This window comes from Ornithorhynchus anatinus, chromosome X5 (assembly GCF_004115215.2).
Source record: "Ornithorhynchus anatinus isolate Pmale09 chromosome X5, mOrnAna1.pri.v4, whole genome shotgun sequence".
Taxonomy (NCBI): Eukaryota; Metazoa; Chordata; class Mammalia; order Monotremata; family Ornithorhynchidae; genus Ornithorhynchus; species Ornithorhynchus anatinus.
Window position 1 is genome coordinate 28,272,628 of NC_041753.1, and position 20,016 is coordinate 28,292,643.

The 20,016-nt window shown below is 49.0% G+C and overlaps 1 protein-coding gene across 3 annotated transcripts in view; it reads left to right on the forward strand.

Annotated features, from left to right (window-relative positions):
- Positions 1-20,016, forward strand: part of TNFAIP8 (TNF alpha induced protein 8) — a 159,856-nt gene that overhangs the window by 130,640 nt on the left and 9,200 nt on the right. For 2 of the 3 annotated variants that reach the window (XM_007655578.3, XM_007655577.4), the window contains exon 2: positions 1,517-3,292. In XM_007655578.3, coding sequence (XP_007653768.1) covers positions 1,517-2,082 — 566 coding nt within the window. In that variant the 3' untranslated portion in view covers positions 2,083-3,292. Of the gene's footprint in view, positions 1-1,516; positions 3,293-20,016 lie in introns of those variants that run through there. The other variant, XR_003756059.2, reaches the window with a different exon arrangement.

A 20,016-nucleotide genomic window follows, 5' to 3' on the forward strand; every position in this document is an offset into this window, starting at 1 on the left:
AGCGCAGTCAAGGAGCAGTGTGGCCTAGTGGAAAGAACCCGGGCCTGGGAGCCAGAGGACCTCAGTCAAGCAATCAATAGTATTTACTGTACGCAGGGCACTCTCCTAAGCACTTGAGTTCTAATCCCGGCTCAGCCAGTCGCCTACCGTGTGACCTTGGGGAAGTCACGTCACTTCTCTGGGCCTCAGTTTCCTCATCCGTAAAATGGGGATTGAATGCCTGTTCTCCCTGCTACTTAGACTCTGAGCCCCGTGTGGGACAGGGCCTGTGCCCAGACTGATTAACTTGTATCTACCCCCAACACTTAGAACTGTGCTTGGTCCCTAGTAAGTGCTTAACAGATAGAACAACAACAACAATAATAATGATACTAAGAAGAAGAAGAAGAAGAATTTAAAGAGGAAGGAGGAAGTAAACTTAGAACCTTCTTGTACTGGTTAGAAAAAAAGAGCAAGAGAGACCTCTTCTGTCCTGACTTGTGTAGATAGTACACATGCCCTGAGGCAAGATACTGGATCAGATATCTTGAGGACTTTTCCAGCTCAGGCTGTCTAAGAACCTCTTTTGGGCTGAAGGGTCGGTGGGATAGTCGTATTCATGCAGCTAAGTGGACTAGCTCAAAATCACTAAAAAAAGAAAAAAAAAATCACATTCACCCCTAGATTGAGGTTGGGTATGAGTGAGGGGAAGAATCTTTGATAAAATATTCTCAGGTGGAAAGAAGTGTCTTTAGCGTCTTAGAGAGCATCCCTCAAGAACATTTGCAGTCAAGAACAGTTACGGTTTTTTGAGAAATTCTTGGTGCCCTGACGTTCCAGTTCTGCTTTGATTTGTAAACGTTCCTGGTCATTTCAGGTTTTCACTGGACATTTCCAGGACTACCGTCTCTTCCTAGCACTGGGGGTGGGGGCCTGTAAAAGGGTTGCCCTTTCCCCTGCAATTTTTCACTTTAGTCTTCTTCCTCAAAGAGGGTTTGGATTTTTTTCTCTTCCTTCTGTTTCTTCTCTTTCTATGCTTTTTATGTAATGAAACCAGAATTTGGGATGCTGAAATAACTCCAGAGGTCTCAAGGCGATCACTTAGCACAGAGAGGGCAGTTTAGGTTTACGAGGTGCCCCAGGCCCGGCCAAAATGTGGCCATTCCCATGGAATCTTGCCCTGTAAATTTCTCTGACGGGTAATTTCAGGAGGTTAAAGCTGCCAATCCTTCTTGCTGGCGTCTCGGAGGGCTGCTTATCGCTAATCCCGCTCCCGGATGAGTAGTGCACCGCCTCGGTTTCTCGACTTCGTGGCTCATAATTGATTTCTCCCGTGATTCAGGATTCAGTCCTCATTTTCTTCCCCGTCGAGCGAGGCTAGTCTTAGCGTAAGACTGGATCTGTGAAGGACATCACTTTAGTTCAGGTAGCACAGCAGAATAGGGGGAAATGAGCTCCGGGGCGCGGTGAATGTCCAGTGTGAAGTGTGCCGGATCCCTGATGCTAATTTGCTTCATTTTTCCCTCTTCCCTTTCAGTGGCCACAGATGTCTTTAATTCCAAAAATCTGGCCGTTCAGGCCCAGAAGAAGATTCTCGGTAAAATGGTGTCCAAATCCATAGCCACAACCTTGATCGATGACACCAGCAGCGAAGTTTTAGATGAGCTCTACAAGGTGACCAGGGAATACACCCAAAACAAGAAGGAGGCAGAGAAGATCATCAAGAACCTCATCAAGACCGTCATCAAGCTGGCCATCCTGTACCGGAATAACCAGTTCAATTCAGATGAGATAGCGCTGATGGAGAAGTTTAAGAAGAAAGTGCACCAGCTAGCCATGACTGTGGTTAGTTTCTATCAGGTGGATTACACCTTTGACCGGAATGTGTTGTCCAAACTATTGAATGAATGCAGAGAGCTGCTCCATCAAATCATCCAGCGCCATCTGACTGCAAAATCCCACGGACGCATAAACCATGTGTTTGATCACTTTTCCCATTGCGAGTTTCTGGCCGCCCTGTACAATCCTTTTGGAACTTTTAAGCCCCACTTGCAGAAACTGTGTGACGGCATCAACAAAATGTTGGATGAGGGCAACATATAGGCCCTATGTGAAGGGAGCACTGCTGATTTATGAAGGAACAAGGGACCACGTCAAAGAGTGTGTTTGACTTGTGCGGGTTTCAGAAAGACTTTACCAACTCCGTTTCTCGATTGTGAGCCATCCATCCATCCATGCCCACCTACCCACCCGCCCGCCCGCCCACCCATCCGTCATTTCTCCAACACCTCCACGGACAACAGTATTGCTTTGCGGGGCTCAGTTTGGACAAAGGAAAAGCAGACTGCCGATCAGATTAACAGCTTCAGCACAGCTCATGTAGGACAAAGCTCTCGTGAGTTGATTAACGATGTGCAGTTAGACGATCCAAATGTGTATTTCTCCATTTAAAGAACCATATATTTATAGCTCCATTCAAGGCATTTTGGGTGTCAGTCTGGTGATGGTACAGTCTGTATCTTTAGCGTGTATAAAGTTATACATTTTGATTCATTTATCTTCCTACCTGCTGTGTGTATATGCATTTAAAACAGTTCTTTCTGTTGCTGCTGCTTTTAAAGCAAGCCTATCCCTCAGCCCCGTCCCCAGTGCTTTTGTGCAAAGTTTTTGGTCTGGATTGTTAAGATCCAGACTTCGAAGCCAAACGAGCTGAGCTTGAAAATCTGCCACTGACCTGCACGGATTGTCTCCCCCAGTAGAGGAGTCAACCCTTTACTTAAAAGGATGCAGGGCGAGGGCGGAGATGATCTCCGTTAGGAATAACGGACTTCTTAATATCTCGGGGGTTCCTGTGGTCCCTAGATATGACGTGACATTTTTTAGCCCTGGGCCTCCTGTTTCAGGCAGTCTTCTTTTAGGTCAGGCCAAATCGTGTTGCTTGAAAATGTGTTGACTTAATCTGCATGTTAATAAATATCTGTCAAATGAGTATTTAAGAGGAAGAAGAAAACCTCCACCAAGGGGGTGAAAATGACCATTGGCGTAGTTTGGGGCATCGACTAAAAGTGGAGAACTAGAAGGGAACACAGCGAGAGATTTTGATTTAGGTTCCGGTCTGTTTTGCAGTGGAGGACAGAGAGGAATTGAAAGCCGATTTCCACAGTATGCGCAAGTCCAAACTGAATGAATTTCAAAATGTAGAAAAGCTTTATTAGGAGGATGACGAGTTTCTCAGCTTTATTTAATTGCTAAACTTTCTGCTGTTTGTTATTTTCTGTTTTGATGAGTAAAACCAAATAATATTTGCACTCAACGTGATGAATACGTGCCTCATTTCTATAGCGCTTTGGTTTTGGAATAGACGGAGCCTGATTCATTCCGAAATGTAGCCCCGCTGGCCAGCCGCATCGTCGACGCCGTCAAATAGGGGAACGGCTCGGAGTGACCCCCTCGTTACGTGCCCGGGATCGGAGGGTACGGTATGTTCCCGGATCTGGAGCGGGCCCCAGTCGAGAACAGTCAGAGCCGGAAGTCCCCCGTTGACGGGGCAACCGTGATCCAGCTCCGGTAGCGACCGGGCAGTCTCCCAACTCCCCGTCTTCTCTCAGTAGGTGGATTATGGTCCCCGGGCTAGTCCAAGTGAACTGTTTTAGCTAACGGAGCTGATCCCGAGCCCGTGAATGCACAATGACCCTGTTCCCTCTTCTCCCTTCCCCCTCTTCAGCCCCGCGGTTCGGCGGCCCCAGAGTTTCAGAGCGGCGGCCTCCCTCCTCATCCTTCAGCCGCCGGCCGGGGGGAGAAGCCTCGCCTGGCAGACACACCTGCCCATCCCTGGCCAGGAGAAGGGCTCCCTTTGAACCCTGCCGGGAGGGGGCTGGGGGTGGCAGTGGCGTGGATGGACCGAGGGAGCAGCCTTGGGAGCTGTCTCGGGGCGACTCCCCGGCGGGGCCCCAGAAGCTGACGCTCCGGGCCGGGTTCGGACGAGCGCCCGGAAGCCTGCGGTTTGGGGAGCCTGGGCCCCGTTTCCTCGGGCTCATCCCCGGCTGGGTCGCGGCCTTTCCCCCCCGGTGCCCGCCGGCACGTGGAATTCGAGCTGGGTCGGCCCGGGACCGGTTGCTCAGATGTGGCAAGCCTTTCCTCCTCTCAGTGGGTGGCCTGCACCCACTGGCAGCCCGGCTTCTCCCCGAGACCATCCTGCTACCTACTTGGGCCTCCTGTACCTCGGCGAAGGCCAACGCCGGTTCCTGTCTCTGGACTCTTCTCTCGGTCCCTCTGTGGCCCTTGTGGGCCCGGATGTCCGTGTGTCACGGCACCAGAACTCTTCAGCTGCAGAATGACATTCCTGTTTCTGTTTTTCCACACCTCTAACAGTCTACCCCCACTGCTGCCTGGCTCTCGCTGTGCGGAGCTCTGAAACGTTGGTTCCCACTGCCTACCTCTTGGCTCTTTAGAGGGAACTTGGGAAGATTGGGGGAGGCACAGGGGTGGGGGGAATGTGGTGGTTTTGCGGGGAGGGGGACACCCGGGAGGGCCATCGTCATCAGAGATGGTCACTTTTAGCCAGGGGAACTGTTAATTCGCTTGTGGCTGAATCTTGCCGGTTGTGGAAAGAGCTAGTCACGGCGTCTACAGATCGTGGCACGCCCTCTGGGGCTGTGCCATCAGGGGTGAAGGCCTCTGACTGAAAACCCACTTGGGGCATTACACGAGTTAGGCCTAGCGGGAATCCGGGACACGTGGGCGGCGAACACCACGGCAGCTACCAAGGCAACCGCCTGCTGGGTTAGGGGGCTTCGGCACAGAACTGACCCTATGGAGTGGTCACCGTGGCCGTCGATAGGGCTTTTTAATGCTCCATTCTTGCATGCGCTCCTGCAAGGTGCCACAACCTCGCCCGCCCACTCTCTTGGCACCGGCTCTCGGTCCTGAAGTCTTCGAGACTGGACTGAAGCTCATCCGTCATTCTTGACCGGAGACTCCATCGTCAAATTTGTCCTGCCCATTAAAAACAAACCACCACCACCAAAAAAAAAAAAAACGGACAGAAAAGGCCTTGGCCTGTACTTCGCAGTTTGCTGCAGTCTGATCCGCTTACTCGAGCTCCGCGACCCGGTTGGGAATGTGCCCGGCCCGGGACGGGAGCGGGCGAGAGGGCACCGCACAAACCAAAGTGCTGCAGCCTTGCCCGCCTATTTGCTCGTGGCACCGTATGCCCCAGCAAGAACCCAACTGGAGGGGAGCGAGAGAGTGAGAGTGGTACTGTGCAAACCACTAACACCAAAATAAATTTCTTCATCAGGTTTCTCGGTCCCAAAGTCTTTGTGACTGGACCAAAGCTCGTCCGTCTCGACAGGATCCCCTCCCCTCCCCCATCATCAGACGTTTCCTGCGTGTAAAAAAAAACACCTTTTTACATTTTACCGCAGAGCGGCCCCGCACGAACCACTATCGCAGTAAATCCGTTCCTTCACCTAGGCTCTCATCCTGAAGTCTCAGAACCGAGGGTCATCCGTCATCCTCTGCGGGAGACTCCATCATCATCGTCTTGCCGGTAGGTGTCAAGACGCATTTCCGTCTGTTGTATTTCAAATTGGAGCCTGTGTGAGCAAACGCGGATGTCCCCAAAGTAGGCCTTACACCAGGCCCCTGACGTGACGGCTCAGATTTCCGCCTCTAAAAATCCTTGGGTCCAGCGCCCAGAATGAGACATTTCCTTGGGCTTTTTGGCCTAGAAGATAACTATCCTTCCCCTCCCTGAAGAGGCGGCCTCGCCATCGATGCACAATACGTCATTGTGGCTGCTCAAGGAATCGAGCTGAACAGTTCGCTTTTGTTTTCTGTACTGTGGATATGGCATTCATTATCTGACCCAAGTGTATTCTCAGCTGAAACCTTAGACAGGTTTTTTGGGGTTTTTTTTTTTGCAGGTTTGGAGGGAAGAGAAAGGGCAGAACACAAGTGAGACAGCAAACGAAATAGACAACAAAATAGCCCAGGCCCCTTCTAATCCCTTGCCAGATTTGCACTATACGCACACCACGCATGGGATGCACAATAAGAAAAACTTGGCTTTATGTTTTTATTGGCTATGAAGGAGGAGATTTTAGAGTGCTAAAAGAGCCGTATCTTGATCTCAGTTGTTCTTAAAGATTTAGTCCACAAACCCCAAACTGCTACATTTTACCGTTTGGATTTGTTTTCAGAGGGAATAGTAAAAGGCAACACCTCTATTTATCCCCAAGTTTCCTGAGTCTCGAGTGGTCTCGCCACGTCTAGACTCTGGAGCTTTCTCTGTGAGATTTTCAGCCATAGCCATGAGGCACGGAAAGCGCGTAAGCTTCATGAATGTAAAAATGTTCAAGAGCTCCTGTAAATTAGCGACGATCTTGGGTTTGAATTTGGTGCCTCTCTTGGGAATTCTAGGTGATGAATTCCAAATGCAAGTATCTTTTTTTTCTCCTGAGGAAATATTCATAGACAAATTCTGAAAGTGCTCTTTCAAAAATAAAACTTGCACAATTGAAAAGATTCTCCTGCAACAGCGAAGCAGTCGAGGCCCGTCTTTTCCGAGTTTGCATTAGCTGAACGTTGAATTTTGTTTTGATTTACCAACTCTGAACAACTAGGTGAACCCTTGGGTTTCCAGTTCCACGATGAGTTGAACATCCTCCTGATTAATTGTCCTGCATTTATGTTGAGGCAAAATTCAGTGTCTGGTTCAGGGCGCTTGGTACAATGTTCTGCACAAAGTAATACGACTGAGTGAATGAATGAATGAATCTCATTTCCCTCCTGTTTGCACCCTTGCCTACCTTTCGGCTTCTCCAGGTGGTGGTTGTTTCAATCCCAGGGAAGGCTCACTGCAGCCTCTGTGGCATGAAATATCTGCTTAGTCTGTTAAGTAATTCTCACAGGTGGGCGTGGTTGTCACCAATGCACCGGTGCGATAGACCCCCGGTGGAATCGGAGCTGCTGTAAAAAGCTTCAGGGAGGAAACATGGGACCCCCCGCCCCCCGCTCCCCGCCCCATCCCAAGGTGACCCTCCCTCTCCAGATTTTTTTTCTTGGTTAAAACAATTACCCTGTGGTCTGAAGCTCTTCCAGTGACCTTCAGAAGCTGCTTCTTCTCCAAGGTAGGTCCATACCTACGACCTGAGACAGGATAATAATAATAATAATTAAGGTATTTAAGTGCTTACTGTGTGCCAGGCACTGTCCAAAGTGCTGGGATGGATACAAGCAAATTGGGTTGGACACAATCCCTGTGTGTCCCATGTGGGGCTCACAGTCTCGATCCCCATTTTATAGATGAGGTAACTGAGGCACAGGTTAAGTGAAGTGACCTGCCCAAGGTCACACAGCAGACAAGTAGCGGAGCCGGGATTAGAACTCATGACCTGACTCCCAGGCCTGTGCTCTATCCATTATGCCATGCTGCTACTCAAGGGGACATCATCGTCCCCTTTCGCCTTGCACTAACGGATGGGGTACTCGCACCCCAGTTTCCAGCCCAACAAGAGTGTTTCCTGCTGCGGAATCTCCCCGAGATTTTATGCGCTGCATTCTGACACCGCACACCCCCCCGCCCCCGCCACCTGTCTTTCAATATGTGCCGTTGGCCGAAGGAGAACCAGGCGAGAGAATGTAGGTGACTCGGTGCACTACTGGAGACAATAATCAAGCTCACGTCTTCTAACCCCCAAAGTCTTCCACGGCAGGCAAGCATTAATTTCTGTCTCTCACGCTAGTGTGGGGTGTGACACCGAGACCCCTTGGAGTCTGAGAATCTCTGTTGGAACACACTCTGCGGCCTTACCGCTCCTATATATGTGGTGTGGAAGGGTCTGTCTATTTGGAGAGAGAGAGAGAATACGGAGATACAGTATAGTCTTTCAGTAATATATGGCATTATAATAGTTCTATGCCCTCTCATAGATAGATATCATATTCATTCATATTCAGTCATATTTACTGAGCTCTTACTGTGTGCAGAGCACCGTACTAAACGCTTAAAAAGTACAATTCGGCAACAGATGGAGGCAATCCCTACCCAACAACGGGCTCACAGTCTAGAAGTCTCTATATATGAGAGAGCGCCGTTCAAATTGACAGAATATTTAGCAGTGCCATCGGAACTTACTAAGTATTGGTAGCCAGAAAGGAATCGCTCTGACCAGCTGCAAAAAGGAAATGCCTATGTGGTTGGTTGGTTTGTTTTGGGATTTTTTTTCCCCCGTTTTTTTTTTTTTTTCATTTCTTTGACCAGAGATTTCTTTTCCACCTGGAGTTGAACATTTGTCAACTGGCCATCCCCAAAATACACTACACAGATCATCTAAGTGGGATGTGGCTACAGCAGCATCCAATAGCCCCAGTTAAGAGGAAAACATCTGGACTTCAGGAGATATTATGGGAACTGGAAGGGCTGTGTTATCTCTGCTTCCAGGAGATGATGCTGGGGTTTTGGTCTTCCCAAGGTGCTTAGTGGGATTTGGGGGAATCTCTACCCCTTCCCCTCCAAGATATTAGCTCCTGCACCCCGGGATGGGGAGACTCAGCGCTACGGTGGTGGCTTTAGAGCATCTAGTTTACCTCCATTCCCCTTAGCCCAGGGAAAGAGTGCTGAACTGGATTCAATTCCTTGGCTCTGCTTATTGATCCCTGGGGTCGGCCACTAGCCGGGGTCTCCGTTTCTCCATTTGCCAAATTATGGATAGGTCAGCTCTTGTTGGGTATCTAGCTGGCTTGGGTGTGAAAACCAGGCATTGGCACATTATGTGGAGTAAAGTGTGAATTAGAGCACAAGTTCTGCAGTTTCTAGAGATTGCTGTTTTAGAAACCTCCGCTGCAGCTCGAACAAAATTTGTTCTGGTTTCCTCGAGCTACGTGCTAGGCTCCTCTCTGATGACAATGTAGTTTCTCCCTACGATTCTACCCAGGAATGTTGTTTTTTTATTTATAAATCTATAGGCAAGCGGTCCGTAATGGGTCAGGGGGGTAGACTAGTTTGGGGTACTAGACGATCCATCTCTAAATGGATGTCAAGGAGAAAAACTGTCTTCAGGTTCCAAGAGTCCCGGATGGGCCATTAGACTGTTCAAATAATGGCACGGCTGATAGATGGACTGACAGTAAGAGGAAAACTGAGATGAAATACCAGCCTATACCCTGGAAACCCCAAAACAGCCAAAGGTTTCCACTGGCAAATGCAAAACATAAAGCAGTCCCCCAATTCTACTCTGTAGTTTACTGTCCAGTGATACGTGGGTACATGAATCAATCATATTTATTGAGTGCTTACCGTGTGCAGAGCTCTCTACTAAGTGCTTGGGAGAGTACTATATAACCGAGTTGGAGATAGACCTAGAAGTAGAAAACAGAATTTAAAAGGCCAGCCCGGCTTACTGCAGAACGCAAAGAGAAAGTGAAGGTAATCGCTCATCAAACTCTAGACCCCGTTGCAGGGCTGTAAGGCTATTGTGGTGACCAGCCTAATATAATAATAGTAATGATGGTATTTGTTAAGCGCTTACTTTGTTCCAGGCACTGTACTACGCGCTGGGGTGGATAAAAGCAAATTGAGTTGGACACAGTCCCTGTCCCATGTGGGGCTCACAGTCTCAATCCCCATTTTACAGATGAGGTCACTGAGGCACAGAGAACTGAAGCGACTTGCCCACGGTCAAACAGCAGACAAGTGGCGGAGCCGGGATTAGAACCCGTGACCGTCTGATTCCCAGGCCCGTGCTCTGTCCGCCAGTCCGTGCCGCTCTCTAAGTAGCTGGGAGACCTGTGCCTGCTGCGGAAGACACATCCAGGTACTGAAACAGCTTCACCAATGTCACGATGGGAATGGATGATACCAGGCAGGAGACATGTGAATCTGGAAGGCAGAATGAACAATTTAAAGACAAAAGTGAAACCCAGTCTCAAATAACGCTAAATAGCTTGTCGGGAGAGCTCTGCAGTAGAACAACCCCGCAAAGAGGGGTCTTTCTCCCAGAAACGAGGCTTCCCAAAGATCAGGATTACTAAGCGGTAGGCTCAAAAATTCATTCATTCAATAGTATTTATTGAGCGCTTACTATGTGCAGAGCACTGTACCAAGCGCTTGGAATGGACAATTCGGCAACAGATAGAGACAGTCCCTGCCCATTGACGGGCTTACAGTCTAATCGAGGGAGACAGACAGACAAAAACAATAGCAGTAAATAGAATCGAGGGGATGTATATCTCATTAACAAAATAAATAGGGTAATAAAAATATATACAAATGAGCAGATGAGCACAGTGCTGAGGGGAGGGGAAGGGAGGGGGGAGGAGCAGAGGGAAAAGGGGGGAACGGGGGCTTAGCTGAGGGGAGGTGAAGGGGGGCAGAGAGGCAGCAGAGGGAAAAGGGGAAGCTCAATCTGGGAAGGCCTCTTGGAGGAGGTGAGCTCTCAGTAGGGCTTTGAAGAGAGGAAGAGAGTCAGTTTGGCGGAGGTGAGGAGGGAGGGCGTTGCAGGACAGCGGGAGGACGTGGGCCGGGGGTCGACAGCGGGATAGGCGTGAACGGGGGCCGGTGAGCAGGTGGGCGGCAGAGGAGCGGAGCGTGCAGGGTGGGCAGTAGAAAGAGAGAAGGGAGGAGAGGTAGGAGGGGGCGAGGTGATGGAGAGCCTTGAAGCCTAGAGTGAGAAGTTTTTGTTTCGTGCGGAGGTTGATAGGCAACCACTGGAGGTTTTTAAGAAGGGGAGTGACACGCCCAGAGCGTTTCTGCAGGAAGATGAGCTGGGCAAAAATGAAGAAAGGCCCTGGATGGGGCAAATACGTTAATGTAGCAAGGATCTATCTTTACATGCAAAAAATGCCTGAGGACTTGTCTGCAGATTGATCAGTAGTATTCAGAGCACTGTACTAGTAGTATTTGTTGAAAACACACTGGGTACTGTAGAGTACCAAAGAGAGTACAGTAGGGGAGTGAAATAGAGAAGCACCATGGCCTAGCGGATAGAGCACGGGCCTAGGGGTCAGAAGGTCCTGGGTTCTAATGCCGGCTATGCCACTTGTCAGCTGTGTGGCCTTGGGCAAGTCACTTCCCTTCTCTGTGCCTCAGTTCCCTCATCTATAAAATGGGGATCGAGACTGCGAGGCCCACAGGGGACAGGGACTGTGTCCAACCTGATTTGCGTGTATCCACCCCAGCGCTTAGTACAGTACCTGGCACGTAGTAAGCGCTTAGCAAATACCACAGTTATTATTCTTAAATAGAATTCTTCGGCACGATCCCTGCCCTAAAGGAGCTTGCAATTTAGTGGGGGAGATGGCACTAAAATAAATTACGGATAGGAGGGTTCAGTAGAGTATAGGGGCGTTAATTCCTCATGGGCTTAGAAGGCCTTGAAGATGGGGAGAGCTGTGGTCTGCTGGATGGGAAAGAGGAGGAAGTTCCAGGCAGAAGGGAGGGCGTGAAGAAGAGGTAGTGGGCGAGAGATAAGGGAAGGAGCCTGAGAATGGAGGGTGTAGTGTGATTAGAATACCAGGATAAGTAGATAGGAGGGACCTGATTGCCTGGAAGCCAATAACAACAATGATAATAATGCCAGTAATAATAATAATGATAATGATAGTCTCTATTAAGCGCTTACTATGGGCCAGGCACTGTACTAAGCTCCAGGGTGGATCCAAGCAAATGGGATTGGACAGTCTCTTGTCCCACGTGGGGCTCACAATCTCAATCCCCATTTTACAGATGAGGTAACTGAGACACAGAGAAGTGAAGTGACTTGCCCAAGGTCACCCAACAGACAAATGGTGGAGTCAGGATTAGAACCCATGACTCCCAAGCCCGTGCTCTATCCGCTATGCCATGCTGTTTCTAAAAGCCTTAATAATAATGGTATTTGTTAAGTGCTTACTATGTGCCCAGCACTGTTCTTAGCCCCGGGGTAGTTACAGGTTCCAGTTGGACTTAGCTCATGTCCCATATGAGGCTCAGGGTATAAATGGGGAGGGACAGCAGGTGTTGAGTCTCCATTTTAAAGAGGAGGAAACTGAGGCCCAGGTCACAGCAGGCAACTGGGGGAGCTGGGATTAGAACCCAGGTCTCTGACTCCCAGACCCGGGCTCTTTCCACTAGGTCACGCTGCTCGAGGCGGAGAGGAACGTGCAACCGTCGGAAATGTTTAAGAAAAATGATCTGGGCAGCAGAGTGAAGGAGAGGGGGGCGATCCAAGGCAGGGAAGTTAGTGAGGAGGCCGATGCAGTAGTTGAGTCGGGACGTGGCAAAATGCCAGGTGCGGTGGCAATTGAGAGGAAGGGGCCGCTAAAGGGAATGATGCTGGAGATTACAAACCGGCAGGATTTCATGACGGATTGAATATGAGGGTTGAAAGAGAGGAAGGAGTCAAGGGATAATGCCCAGGTTACAGGCTCAGCCACTGGGAAGATGGTGGTGATGTCTACTGACCGTCCTACCTCACAGTATCTTCAGCCATACTCACATGCGTGGATAGGATCTTCTCATCAGTAAGGCGGGGGAAGCATGGCCTAGTCTAGTGGAAAAAGCAGAGCTGGGTGTCAGAGGATCTGGGTTTTAATTCTGGCTTTCCCACCTGCCTGCCGTGTGACCTTGGGCAAGTCATTTCACTTCTCTGCGGTTCAGATTCCTCACCTGCAAAATGAGGATTCATTGCCTGTTCTCCTTCCCCTTCTAAGACTGTGAGCCCCATGTGGGACAGAGTCTGTGTCTGACCTGAATGACTTGTGGTTCAGTGGAAAGAGCCCGGGCTTGGGAGTTGGAGGTCATGGGTTCGAATCCCGGCTCTGCCCCTTGTCAGCTGTGTGACCGTGGGCAAGTCACTTCACTTCTCTGGGCCTCAGTTACCTCATCTGTAAAATGGGGATTAAGACTGGGAGCCTCACGTGGGACAACCTGATTACCCCGTATCTACCCCAGCGCTTAGAACAGTGCTCTGCACCTAGTAAGCGCTTAACAAATACCAACATTATTATTATTATTATTGCGTCTATCCCAGCGCTTAGAACAGTGCTTGACACTTAGTAAGTGCTTAACAAATATAATCATAATAATAATAATCAGTAGCAACATCTTCAAAAATGAAGGACAGATAGACACACACACACACGAAAGACACAAATTGAGTAGCCACTCCTCCCCAAGAAAATGAACTTGTAAAGCCTCTTAGTCCCTTTAAATGAGGTCTTCTTTCCTGGCAAAGGATTGGAATATGAAATTGGGGCTAGAGATTTCTGCTCCTGACAAGCCAGCCTCTTTGGGTCCTAGAGTGGAGCCCTAAGTCGTTCTTTCAGTACAGGCTCAAATGATCTTTGAAGGACCAGGTGCCAAAACTCTGTCAGAGTCAATAATCATTATGGCACTTGTCAAGCGCCTACTGTGTGCCAGACACTGTCGTAAGCACCGGGGGCAGATACAAGCTAACGAGCTCGGACGCAGCCCCTGTCCCACTTGGGGATCACAGTCTAAGTAGGAGGAAGAACAGGGATTGAATCCCCATTTTAGAGATGAGGGAACTGAGGTCCAGAGAAGTGAAGTGACTCGCCCGAGGTCATCCAGCAGACACGTGGCAGAGTCGAGATTGGAACCCAGGTCCTCTGACCCCCCAGGTCCATGCCCTTTTCACTAGGCCACGCTGCCTGGTGGCCATGCACCAGAGCCCCTGCCTGTGATAGGCACAGAAATTACCACCACCACCCCTCAGACCTGAAGAGAAGAGGCAGCAGACTTGGTACGTTTAGAAGGAAGACATGATGGGGGTGGTTGTGGACAAGGGAGGCTAGCACAGATCCTGCTTGTTGTCTTTAGCAGCCCAATTCCTCCTCTTTGCACGGATACTCACGGTGGAAAAATCTTCCCTGTTGTTGCGGCTGCTGGTCCTGTACCTAATTCCCCATTTTGCCTTGGAAATTTGCCAGATGTCAGCCCCGCTGTTGGAGGTGCTTCAGATGACAGATTCCAAAAAGACCTTATAAAGGTCTTTGGGGAATAAAAAAAGAACAGTTATAAATGCAAACAATAAAAGGATTTCATTCATTCATTCATCCATCCAGTTATATTTATTGAGTGCTTACTGTGTGCAAAGCACTGTATTAGGAGCTTGGGAGAGGACAGTATAACAGTAAACAAGCAGAGAAGCAGCATGGCTTAGTGGAAAGAGCCCGGGTTTGGGAGTCAGAGGTTGTGGGTTCTAATCCCAGCTCCGCCACTTGTCAGCTGTGTGACTTTGGGCAACTCACTTAACTTCTCTGGGCCTCAGTTACCTCATCTGTAAAATGGGGATTAATACTGTGAGCCCCACCTGGGACGACCTGTTAGCCTTGTATCTCCCCCAGTGCTTAGAACAGTGCTTGGCACATTGTAAACGCTTAACAAATGCCATCATTATTATTATTATTATTATTGTTATTAATAATAAACAGACACATTCCCTGCCTGCGACAAGCTTACGGTCCAGAGGGGGAGACGGACATTAATATAAATTCTCCCTTTCGTATTTGGAAGAATTGAGCCGGATCCAAGATTCCCCAGAAATCTCAAATTGCCCTTAAACAACTGACATTGATTCATGAAATTTTTTCAAGCAGCTGCCAGGCCTTCTCTCGTGCAATGCTTAATTCCACTCCACCCTGCCAATCCTCTGGGAAAAGCGAGAACTATTTTTGGCCTGACCAGGGCACGGCAACCTCCTCCACATCGTCCTCCAACCCTTTCCACTGATCTCCCCCCCCCCCCCCCCCCCCCCCCCCCCCCGTCCGGTCCCTCCCCCAGGGAGTTCTGGGGTTTGGAATGGAAACCCCATTCCTGGCCTTGCAGGAAGGTCTCTGGAGTTGGATCTCTGAGGAGTTTGCCACAGAGACCTCAGACAGATGTGGTTGGGCCTGTCTGGGTTCTATGGCTTCCGTGATTTTTCTCTGTGGTTGCCACAGGACAGTGATATCTTCCTCTGTACTGCGTACAGAGGCCAAGCTCCAGCCTAGAATTAATAGTTTGCTGAGATTGGCATGTGGAACTTGGAGAAAGTTATTTTTGGTCTCTACCTTGACTTCGCCGTTCCTTCGGTCGGTTAAGAAAGAGCAATACCCCTTCTGATTGGCACCAGAGTGTGTTTATTATCATTATTATGGTACTTGTTAAGCACTTACTATATGCCAAACACTGTTCTAAGCCCTGGGATAGATAATAATAATGATAATTGTGGTATTTAATAATGTCGGTATTTGTTAAGCGCTTACTATGTGCAGAGCACTGTTCTAAGCGCTGGGGTAGATACAGGGTAATCAGGTTGTCCCACATGAGGCTCACAGTCTTCATCCCCATTTTACAGATGAGGGAAGTGTTTGCTAAGCGCTTACTGTGTGCCAGGCACCGTACTAAGCGCCAGGGTGGATACAAGCAAAGAGTGTTGGACACAGTCCCTGTCCCACATGGGGCACGGTACTCTTAATCTGCATTCTACAGATGAGGTAACTGAGGCCCAGAGAAGTTAAGCGACTTGCTCAAGGTCACACAGCAGACACATGGCAGAGCCGGGATTAAAACCCAGGTCCTTCTAACTCCCAGGCCTGTGCTCTATCCACTGGGGCGCGTTGCTTCTCATTTGCATGGCGTAGTGGATGGGTTTTATCAGACAGAGCAGACCCCCCCCCCCCCGAGTAGCAGCTGTCCACCAGATGGACTCATGGGCTAGTCAGAAGATACACAGAGGTTCTCTGAACCCACCTGCAAGGCTGCCTAAAAGCTCATTTTGGGTCCCAGATATCAGAGGGGAAGCCCAGACACCTTCGTACTCTAAAGACTTCTTTGAGCTGAATAGTCCACTGCTGCCGTTATAGCATCCGATTATTGCAGAGTCCAGGTCAGCACCGACATCACCATCAATGGTACTTACTGAGTGCCTACTGTGAGCAGAGCACTGTACTAACCGTCTGGAAGAGTACACTGAAAGCAAAAAGACACGGTCTCTGGCCCCTGTGGACTGCCAAGCCAGTTTCGGCAACCAGCAAATTTAAATTCTTTACAGATAGTAGCGGGTCGGAGGAACGACCAGGATATAAAAGGTAGTAGCCCCAACATATCAATAAGTAATCAAATGTATAAATACAAATAGACGTAATCACAAGTGCCGAGGGCTGGCTGTGGGCTTGAGGTGACTTTGGATGCCGGGAGTTAATTGAAGAGGTGGGGTTTTAGGAGGGCTTTGAAGGTGATGAGAACTATGGTCTTATCTGGGAACACGATCTATCTCTAGCACCGGCTTACTCACCCCACCGCGATCTCCTCTCTTTTACCGCCGTCCCCTTTCCCACATCCTTCCCCCAGCTTGGAACTCCTTCCCCGTACATATACACCAAACCACCCTGCTCCACCTTCAAAGCGTTACTAAGGTCACGTCTCCTCCAAGGGGCCTTCCCCAATTAAGCCCTCTTTTTCCCGATTTGCTCTCCCTTCTGAGTCGTCTATGCACTTGGATCTGTGCTATTCGTCCCCACCCTCAACCCCTCAACCCCGCAGCACTTATGTACGTAGCTTTAATTTCTGTATTATAAATCAATATCTGTCTGCCCCCTCTAGAACGAAAGCTCATTACGGGCAGGGAACATGTCTGCCAACTCTGTTGAACTCTCCCAAGCACTTAGTACAGTGCTCTGCACATCGTAAGTGCTCAATAAATACCGTTGATTGATCAGATCTGGCAAATTTGGGGGCGGGGATGAGTGGGAGAAGTGCCAGGCAGGGGGAATTGATCGTAGTCACCTGGAAACGGATAATAATAATAATAGTAATTATGGTATTTGCCGAGCACCGCTCTAAGCACTGGGGTAGATACAAGGTAATCAGGTTGTCCCTCATGAGGCTCACAGTCTTAATCCCCATTTTACAGTTGAGGTAACTGAGGCACAGAGAATTTAAGTGGCTTGCCCAGGGTCACACAGCACAAGTGGCAGAGCTGGGATTAGAACTCACATCCTCTGACTCCCAAGCCCATGCTCTTTCCACTAAGCCACGCTGCTTCTCGAATTTACCGAGCAACTACTCTTCACAGAGTACTGTACAAAGGATTAGGGAGAGTTCAGTAGAGTTAGTAGACATGAACCCTCCCGCCAGGATCTTGCAATCTAGCAGGGGAGACAGACGCTAAAATAAATCACACAAAAGAAGCGATATAATATACAGGCATGGGCATAAGTGCTATGGGGAGTTTTGACTATGTAAGTGTTTGGCTGGTGCAAAAGTCTCGAAATGGCAGTTGGAGATATGAAGTGAAGTGATTAGAAATAGGGTGGGAATTGAAAGTTTCATCAGGGAAGGCTTCCTAGAGGAGATGTGATTTCAAAAGCGCCTTGAAGACCGGGAGATCAGCGATCTGTCAGATGTGCAGGGGTGAGGGAATTCCAGGCAGGAGGGAACTTGTCAGCAAGAGGTTGGCAGCAAGAGACAAGAATGAGGTAAAGCGAGTAGGTTGGTGTTAGAGGAAAAGAGTGTGCAGAGTAATTATAACAATGATGGTATTTGTTAAGGCACTTATTATGTGCCAAGCACCGTTCTAAGCGCTGGGGTAGATACAGGGTTATCAGGTTGTCCCACGTGGGGCTCACAGTCTTAATCCCCATTTTACAGATGAGGTGACTGAGGCACAGAGAAGTTAAATGACTTGCCCGAAGTCACACAGCTGACAAGTGGTGGAGCCGGGATTCGAGCCCACGACCTCCGACCCCCAAGCCCGGATTCTTTCCACTAAGCCATTGGGAGAGGAGCGAAGATGGGGGGGTGGGGGAGAGACACAGCTGATTGAGGGCCTTAAAGCCAACAGTCAGGAGTTTCCGACTGATGTGGAAGAGGAATGGGCAACCCTTGGCGGTGTTTCGGAGGAATGGGGAGACATACGCAAAAGGATGTTTTAGAAAAATGATCCGGACAGAGGAGTGAAATAGGAGCCGGAGAGGGGAAAGGGTGGAAGCTAGATGCCGTTACTTCCGGAGTTCAATCAATCAGTCAATCGTATTTCTCGAGCACTTACCATGTGCCCAACACTGTACTGAGCGCTTGGGAGAATACAGTAAAACAGTGTGGTGTTATAACAGTATAACAGCTCTGCACACAGTAAGCGCTTAATAAATACGATTGAGTGAATGAATATAACAGAGTTGGTAGACACATTCTTTGCCCACATCGAGCTTTCAGTCTCCAGTCAGTGTTCCCTAAGATGGAGGGCTACTTCTGGCCCAGGCTGATCCCTGGAGAAAGCCCCTTAGTGCAAATCTCAGCACCCTGTGAAGCTGGACTTGTCATTGCCTGCTAGTCCCTCTTCAGGAAAACTCTCCATGCCAGTGTGATGACAGGAGCTGGGTTCTTCATCTAGCCACTGTTGCTGAGGGAAAATTTCTGTTCATCTCTCTCTTTTTTCTTTTATGGTATTTGTTAAGTGCTTACTATATGCCAGGCACCATACTAAGTGCTGGGGTAGATCCAAGTTAATCAGGTTGGACACAGGGATCGAGTCTTAAATCTCATTTTACAGATGTAGTAACGGGGGCACAGAAGCGAAGCGACAACAGACAAGTGGCGGAGTCGGAATTGGAATCCAGGTCCTTCTGACTCACAGGCCCATGCTCCACCCCCTGGGCCAAGCTACTTCTTGCCCCGTGCCTGTAGATCTTTTCCATTCCCATGGAATGTATCGAGGTGGAAATGGTTCATCTTGGGTCACATTTGCTGAGGTGTGAAGGCCGTTTTGATTCTATAGTAAGGATATAAAAGCATCTCCAACTCCATCCCATCCTAGTTTAAATCCCTCTCCCCCGGGGGAGTCCCGGGATATGCTAAGAGGAGTATGGAGTTGGCGTCCACTGGAATAGTAACTGCAGATCATCCCAGATAGCATCCGGTCATGGCACCCCTTATCATGGCGATAATGGTATTCATTGAGCACTAAGTATGTGCCAAGCACCTTACTAAGGGCTGGAGTAGATTCAAGATAATCAGATCAGGTGCAGTCCCTGTCCCTCGTGGGGCTCACAGTCTGAGGGGGAAGCATTTTACACGTGAGGCAGCTGAGCCCCAGAGAACCTGACTTGCCCAAAGTCACGCAGCAGGCCAGTGGCACAGCCAGGATTAGAAACCAGGTCCTCTGACTCCCAGGCCCGTGCTCTTTCCATTAGGCCATGCTGCTCCTCATGCCCACTACAACTGTCCATGTCAAAACTTCCCAAGTACAATCGATCAGTGGTATTTACTGAGCACCTGCTGTGCGCCAAACTCTATACTAAGCACTTGGGAAAGAACAGTAGAGTTAGTAGATGCAATTCTTGTCCTCAAGGAGCTTATGGACTAGTGGGGAGGCAGACACTAAAATAATTTCCTTAAAGGAAGAAGGAAGGTCGATATTTAGAAAATGATAAGGGATGTGCAAAATACCTTCATTTTATTTATTTTTATTTCCAAAGCACTTTCATGTTACTCAAGTCATTTTTGTCCTCACAACATCCCTGTGAGGGAAAAACAGTTGTTATCGTTAGGATCTTAAGCAGTTTCTCCCACTGTTCTCCATTTGCAAGTGGTATTCATGGTCTTTGATATTGGTCTGGAGCAACTCTGAGTTAATAATAAAAATAATAATTGTGGCATTTGTTAAGCGCTTACTATGTGCTAGGCATTGTACTCTGCTGGGGTATATACGAGATATTAGGGTTGGACACAGCCCCTGCCCCACATGGGGCTCACCGCCTTATGAGACGCAGCCTGGCTCAGTGGATAGAGCAAGGGCCCGGGAGTGAGAAGGTCATGGGTTCTAATTCCGGCTCTGCCACGTGTCTGCTGTGTGACCTTGGGCAAGTCGTTTCACTTCTCTGGGCCTCAATTACCTCCTCTGTAAAATGGGGATTAAGAGTGTGAGCCCAGTGTGGGACAGGGACTGTGTCCAACCTGACTAATTTGTATCTACCTCAGCTCTTAGAACAGTGCTTAGCACATAGTGAGCCCTTAACAAGTACCAGTATTATTAATAATAATAATAATAATAA